At 36.2% G+C, this 7827-nt stretch overlaps 1 protein-coding gene across 1 annotated transcript; it reads left to right on the top strand.

Moving 5' to 3' along the window:
• The first annotated feature begins 321 nt into the window (after positions 1-321).
• On the top strand, positions 322-7364 carry acer1 (alkaline ceramidase 1). Its single transcript, XM_042762055.1, has 7 exons — positions 322-1297; positions 3371-3492; positions 3903-4017; positions 4505-4643; positions 5261-5398; positions 5563-5700; positions 6525-7364. The coding sequence occupies exons 2-7, from the start codon at positions 3400-3402 to the stop codon at positions 6700-6702; spliced, it is 801 nt and encodes a 266-aa protein (XP_042617989.1). The 5' UTR covers positions 322-1297; positions 3371-3399; the 3' UTR covers positions 6703-7364.
• The last annotated feature ends 463 nt before the right edge of the window (positions 7365-7827 follow it).

Raw genomic sequence — 7827 nt, 5'->3', positions numbered from 1 at the left:
TAAATAGAGGTTATTAGCCCCTGGCACAAAAGGTGTCTGACAGAAAGGTGAATGAGAGAAATATGAGTTCTTCGCCGGTGGGTGGGAAGACTGGTTGAGCAGGTGAGTTCAGATTGAAAGTTCTCTCCCTGACAGGTGCACAGAGATGCTACAACAAGAAGCATTACGAGAGTCAGGCCTTATTTTCCATGCTAAACATTTATGCAAAAACCAGCATGTTGCTGACTGTTAAAACAAATAAAGATTTAAGCCTGGACATCTGCATGTGATCTTCATGTTTATGAGGGCTAACTGCAGCAGTTTCATCTATATGTTCCTGTTGTTTCTTTCAGGATATTTCTACAGGATAGAGGACAACATAAATTTACTGTAATAACAAGTACCAGAATACCTATTACTGCTTTAAAATGATAAATATCGAATCTAGTTGAACAGCTTGAGCCTACACAAGTCATGTTGTTTCTTTTCTTTTTTAACATCAGATGACAGCAGAGAAAATTACCATTGTATGATTGTTTTTAATCAAGTTTATCAAATCCACTGGCACATATTTAACAATTATACTTAAAAAAACTAAAAAAAAAAACCTAAAAAAAAAAACTATAGTCATATTTATTAACACGCAAATGCCAATAGACAATGTAAGCCAACCTTTATAGAGCTAAATATTTATATACTGCCACTTGGTGGGGTAAACTGTGGAGAAAATAAAAACGTAAAAAATGAATAAAAAAAAAAGTACTGCCTCTAAATAAGCGAAATAAGGGTACTTAAGTACAATACTTCAAACTTGCACGAAAGCAAATAAATAAATAAAGTAACAAGTGTGGTAACCTGAGAGCAACTGTGCCATGAACTACAGTTACCATGGTAAATTTCTCTAAGGGGGTATGAGGCCACCTTTTTCGTTTTAACGAAGTTCAGTTTTGGTAAAGGCATTAAATGCTGAAACTGTAAGTATTTTTGCGGTTAATGAGTTGAATGGGCGTCAAATATTCGACAGGTGAGTTGCAGGTAAACTTGACCTCAGTTCGTTAAACCTGTGCTGCAGCTCGTGCCGGGGGCGGGCGCGTGGCTGCCGTTCTCATGGAAAACGGTGCGTTTCAGGGCTGTCCGCATAGCGAGCTGACAGCTTCACTATACAATGGCACAATGAGCAATGCTACTGTTCGCTGGGTTTCAGCTGAACCCTACAGGTGATGTCACAACGCGAGACCCGAGTAATAGGATCTGGGACATCTCACCCCTACTTAAACCTGACACATCGAGCTCGCGGCTGTGGATGCGCTTTTGAGAGGTAAGCGATAGGCTATTACTTCTTTTTTTTTTTAAGATCGTTTGGTACTTTATAGAGTTTATATAAGATATGCATGTCTAGTCATACGCGTTTCGGTTATTGTAGTGTTTGTTTGCTTTCTCTGTAATTCTGTGCTGTATTCCCCTGCCAATAAATTTATTCTCCAGAGGATTGACTTTTCCCGGGTGAATGATCCGTGTTCTGCGAGGCAATGGTGATACGTACAAGACCACAGATCCAGTGGTTAAATGTGGTTGTATGATGATAAATGACTGTAGTATACCTATGACATACTGGCTAACTGAAAACCTTGTGAACTCTGAAAAGGTCACCTGGTGTTTAAAATGGCAACAATAACTGCGAGTTGTAGTGTCACTGGAAATAATTTTGCATGCAAAACTTGCTTAGGCAAGAGAAACCTGTCATTTTCAGTTTATCTTAGAATAGCACAGATTTTGAATTATCCAACTGAATCGAATTTTTTGATCTGTTCACTAAAAGATTCATTTTGTGTGATGTGAACGAGTCACTGAATCATTAAAAGCAGTTTCGACCGAAACAGTTCAATGTAGGACCGGTTCACACTGAATTCGTTTTTGCATTAAAAAACATGAGACTTATGGCAAAAATAACAAAAAATGTAAGGCGTTGAGATGCGTTTTTAAAAGTTGGACTTATTGTAACTTGAGCGCTGCATTTTTAGAATGCTGTGTTGCCCAAGAGGCTGCAAAAAGTTGAGATATATGGAACAAAACAGTTCAAGGGGTCATTTGCACAGAATGTATTTTTACATTCCACTGTAATACTTTTCTATGTGATAGTTTATAAACACTCTATCTAAACGTACGTGTGTGATTCTGGTCTTTTTTTTCAGCATCTTGCAGTGATTTTATCTTGATCGCAGCATTTTTAGAAGGCTGTGATGCACAAAATACTGCAAAAGACCCGAGTGCAATGGTCAAACATTAGAATGCAAAAATGTGTTCTGTCCATTTACTGCGTGTTTACATTTAAAAACCAGCATAGTGGAATGCAAAAACACTTTCTCTGTGAATGTTCTCTTATACTTTAAAGGGAGCTTAATATGCCTCTTTTTACAAAATGTAGTGTATGTCTCAAGTGTCCCCAGAATGTGTCTGTGAAGTTTAAGCTCAAAATATCCCACAGATAATTAATATATAATTTTGAAAATGCCTATTTTGAGTGGAAGCAGAAACAGGCTGTTTTCTTGTCTGTATCTTTAAATGCAAATGAGTTTCTGCTCCCCAGAATAGGGCTGTGCATTTACAGCTCATACCTCAAATACTCTGCCAAAAACTTTTTGGTTTTGATTATCTTGCACTGAAATCATGCGTTTTAAAGCCATATCAGTTTGAACTTCTGATATATGGTTTTCTGAGCGCACGCATCTGAAGCACGCACACAGGAAGCGGCTGTCACACAGCATGTGAGCAGTACACTAAGTTCTCTTTCATGTCTTATTGCACTTTAACTGTTAAATACACACAGGTTTATGTTTAAAACACACATACGTTACAAAACCACAGTTGGTTATGTCTGTGAAAGTAAACAGCTGTGAAAGAAATCACATGTTTTTATTAGATCTGTATATTAAGTAACAGCAGCACCATGGGTGGAAACGTGCAGATTAAGAGGCGCTGATATTATAATATAATCCCCTTCCTACATCACTAGGGGAGCGAAATCTGAGCAGCTCGTTTTTCACATGCTTGTAGAGAAAGGCTTACCAAAACAAAGTTACTGGGTTGGTAGATGCACCGGGGACCTGATTATAGCACTTGAACATGGAAAAATTCAGATTTTCATGATATGTCCCCTTTAATAAAATTTGCATGCTACAAATCAATCTACTAGAGCCTCCAGAAAGACAGAGATCTACCTTTTGTTTAATAGCTCTATTCTTTCACAATAGAGTCTGGAACACTCCTCCCTGTAAAGACAACAAGGTTTAGCACCATGGCAAATGTTTTGTTCTTTATCACACATATGTAATCCACAGAGTTTTTGACGTGTCATTACAGCGATTTATAGAACAATCTCTCTTTCTCTCAGGGATCCCGTCATTCCCATCCTTTAACAAAATGACAGGTGTGTTTGCCTACGAGAGCTCTGAAGTGGACTGGTGTGAGGACAACTATAAACATTCAGAGAATGTTGTGGAATATTTCAACACGGTATGAACATAACAGATGAGCCGCAAATCCCTTTCACACTCTAGTCACTGTGAATCATTCTCAATCCAACCCTTAACACTAGAGGAGTCCTATTCAGGACATTGTTAAATGTTAACTACACTAGGCTAATTGTTGCAGTCTCCATACCATAATAGTTTCATCCAGAAACTACACCCACACTAATGGCACATCTACAGTGACTCAGGCACAATGTTACACCTATCCATGTACTCAGCAGAGAATGAATACAACACAGTACAGCCCATTCAGTTTTTATTTATGGTCCTACCCTAGTAACAAATTAATTGTGTCAATGTGACAGCTACAAAACCCATGTTTAGAGGCATCATGGGATATTATTTGAGTTTGAGTGTGTCTGATTCACTAACATGCATTTTTCCCCATTTCAGATGAGCAGTTTCATATTCTTTGTGATCTCACCCATAATGCTTTACCTGCTACACCCATATGCCAAAGAAAGAAACCTGGCTGTGCACCTGGTCTGGATCATGATGGTCTTTGTAGGTAAGTGTAACAGCTCTGTCTCTAAGGGGTTGTGGCATTAACAATCCAGCAGAGGGCAGCACTGTACTATAGCCAGCTAATTGAAATCGACTGGATTCATAATATTTTATTCAAATAAATCAATGAAAGAAATGTCAGCTTGAGTTTTTGTCTGTTAGTGGGGAAAATGAGCGAACAAGTGTTTATACAAGCTACAAAAGGCTTTATAACTTTCATAAAATACTTGCAAGTCAGTAGACTAACAAAAAAAATTATAATTGCACTTTTAATAATAATCAAAATAATAATAAACAAAATCTGTATTTGTCAAAACTGATATGCAGTCAGTCTTGCACTGAATCACTGAATAAGCTGACAATGTTGATAAATGTTCGAAAGCAAAGCAAAATTGGAAAAACATGCAAAAAGCATGTTTTGCTTAAACCGCTTATGCTGTTTCTTCAATTAATCGGCTTTCTCACTCCATGGTCTGTTTCTCTCTCTTCAGGTCTCTTCTCCTTGTATTTTCACATGACTCTGAGTTTTATGGGCCAGATGCTGGATGAGCTGTCAATCCTGTGGGTTTTGGCTATTGGCTACTCCCTGTGGTTCCCACGCAGACACTTCCCCTCTTTTATTAAGGACAGGTAGCAAATTCATATTTTTCATACCGTGTATAGTCTGTTTCTATGTAATGGCATGAACTTGTCTTCCTCCTTTAAAACAATGTGACTTTAGTTCTAAAAATAGGAGCAAAAAAAGGATCCATTTACAGTCTTTAGTTTAACAGCAACCCTGTTTAACTTGCAGCATGATATTCTGATCCCTCTGTGGAAGAGATGATTGATTTCCACAGATTTCTCAGTGGGGTCCAACCAGCCTTATATTAATATTTAAAATGGTTGAAATCTAGATGAAACAAAGTTTTAGACTTATAAAAATGTTGATGTCTACTGTCTTGTGGCTTAAAATGTTGGAGGTCAGTATTTTTTTTTATAACAATTGATAGTTCATTATGTTACATTAAATATATTTTAAATAAATGTGGTTCTTTTGAACTTTCTCGTCATCAAAGTATCTTGAAAAAATGAATCACTGTTTTCACTCAAATATTAAACAGAAACTATTTTCAATATTGATAATAATAAGAAATGTTTCTTGGCCAGCAAATCAGTATTTGCAGTATAATATCAGACTGGAGTAATGGCTGCTTTTTTTTAATCCTAAAGTTTGGTTTCTCTTTGTCTGTTTTGTTCTTTTTCAGGAGAATGTTTTCTCATATGGTTCTGATCATCACTGTTATAAGCACTCTGTCCTCTTTTATCAAACCTACAGCCAATGCCTACGCTCTCAACTGCTTCGCCATCCATATCCTGTACTGTCTGTTTGTGGAATTAAGGAGGTAAAGGATGTACATTCGTCGCTTCAGGCTTTTTCAGATGTTGTTTTAGTCACTACTTTTCCACTTTAAAGCTATTAATGCTACTATACAAGATCTGTTTTTATTTCATTTTGCTGTTTTGCTTGTTTTCACTCTCATTCAATAACTGAACTATTTCTCAACAGTTGCACAGATGAGAGAGTGCTGCGTCTGGCCTGGGCATCCATTGGCCTGTGGGTTCTGGCTATCTCCTGCTGGATTAGCGATCGCTTTGGCTGCAGCTTCTGGCAGAAACTGGACTTCTGTTATCTGCATGGTATCTGGTGAGTGAGCCATGATATCCCGCTGTACTGAATGTTGAGCACATTTGAACCCTGAAGACTACAAAATAATTTATGATAAGCAAAATTCTAACACCTCTAAATTATCAGCATGATCATTACTTTACTGAAAAACTGTTGTACTCAATGTCCTATATGCCTTCTGTCGGATGACTGATAGTTTATACTCTTTTACCAATTAAAAGGCCTTTTAGTATAATTATATCTACCTATCTACTGTATATATATATATATATATGTGTGTGTGTATATATTATACACATATATAATATATACACATATATAAAATCATGTTAAAATGTATCAAATATTATACCACAGGCCTGTTTGTGTGCATCTCTCAGTCAGCATTGTATTGCATTATATTTTTGCCTCCACAATAAAAACTACAGAGCTTATCATAAAACTAAGCATTTAAATATCTTACTAAGACATATTATTGGGAGATTTGGAGTGTCAACTGATATTTAAATGCATTTAAGTAGGCCTAGTCTGCTATACATTTATAAAGATATAATAATACTTTTTGGCCATGTACTGTAAATCTTAGCAACTGCACAAAATTGCATTTTTTTTCGACCTCAGAATAAAACCGAGGTGTTTTTTTTTCATTCTCTAGTGTGAGCTCTATATTCTCTATATCATACTAAATGAGTAAAAAAAATTAAAGGTTCAATAAACAGTTAAATTGAAAAAGGTTTTCTGACTTTTATTTTATATGGATTTTTATTATTATATCAGATTTTACAGACTTTTGGACTGTCATGCTTATCCAGATACTGTTTTTCCTCTACCCCTCCATTCAGGCACATTCTGATTGTGGTGGCCACCGCTTATGGTAGCACTTTGATTGCTTACTTGGACGCTAGTCTGGAGATCCCACATTCCCTACCTGACCTGCAGTACTGGCCACGGAATAAATGGTCCGTTGGGCTTCCTTACATAGTCCTCAAAGGCACCACGAAGACACGGAAGAGATGCTAGCAGGCACGACAAGATGAACAAACCTCATATTTAAAGCTTAATTTAACGCTGATTTAGGACCAGCCTTTACATTTCCAAAATGGTGAATATATTTATATGGGCAGGAAGGAGCTGATCCTAGATCAGTACCCTGAGCCACTGTACGTTATGTGAACACTGAAGAAAAACTTGTTATATGAAACAAATGTTGTGCTGAAATTGTTGCAGTTTCTGGAACTTTCTCCACATTTCTCACAGAACCTGAAACTGAAGTGTGTGTGTGTGTGTGTGTGAATGTTTCTATGCAAGTGACTGTTCAATGAACAACATGCTGTTGTTATGTAAAATTTAATATTTGCACTGTTGTGACAAGATTGAATGTATGTACAAAGCATTCTCCATTTTACTTGATTTACTTAATACGAATCGGAGGCTTTTTATACCAGCTGACTGAGAAAATTGTCATAAGCAACTACTCGATTCATGGGTGAAACTTGAATACTAATTGTAATAGAAATGTTAGATTAATAGTCTGTTCTGAGGATGAAAATCATGATGCCTGTTCAATGTGAGATGTCACTTTCTGAAATGATTTTCTCACATCAATGGTGAAATCATTTTTTTTTTACAAATGTAATAACTGGGATTATGTATTTTGGTGTGGCATTTTTAATTTTTTTTTTTTTTTTTATTTTACTGAAAGTTTTGTTTGAAAATATTCTATATTCTATATATATATTGTGTTTTAACTTCTAACCTTCACCTCAGTGTATGAAATAATGTATATTGATAATGGTGTACCGTTCAATGGCATCACTTTGGAAAAGACTTGTGTTACATAATTGAAGCTAATGATGATTTGTGGATATTTTTATATAAATTATGATTGCTGGGACATTCATAAGGTGTGATGTATTTAAGGATTTGAAATGTTGCCATTTAAAAGTATTTCAAAAAACCACCATGAGATACACACCAAAATAAAAGTAAAAAACTATCAAAAGATGAAATCTTTATGTAGAAAACAAAGAAAACTGGTTCAACTCCAGGTTATAGATACTTTCTGTTCTTTCTGACACCGCTACATCAAGTGTACATACCAGGTGTAGTGCATGCAGTAGAGCTGCTTCATCAGCTGCAACAATT

Source organism: Cyprinus carpio, chromosome A8, assembly GCF_018340385.1.
Source record: "Cyprinus carpio isolate SPL01 chromosome A8, ASM1834038v1, whole genome shotgun sequence".
Taxonomy (NCBI): domain Eukaryota; kingdom Metazoa; phylum Chordata; class Actinopteri; order Cypriniformes; family Cyprinidae; genus Cyprinus; species Cyprinus carpio.
This window is presented reverse-complemented; position numbering and strand designations above follow the sequence as displayed.

Coding starts and splice junctions, on each gene's coding strand:
- acer1 (XM_042762055.1), top strand. CDS start 3,400: ATGACAGGTGTGTTTGCCTACGAGAGCTCTGAAGTGGACTGGTGTGAG. Junction 4,018..4,504: donor GATCATGATGGTCTTTGTAG/GTAAGTGTAACA, acceptor CTCTCTCTTCAG/GTCTCTTCTCCTTGTATTTT. Junction 4,644..5,260: donor CCCTCTTTTATTAAGGACAG/GTAGCAAATTCA, acceptor GTTCTTTTTCAG/GAGAATGTTTTCTCATATGG.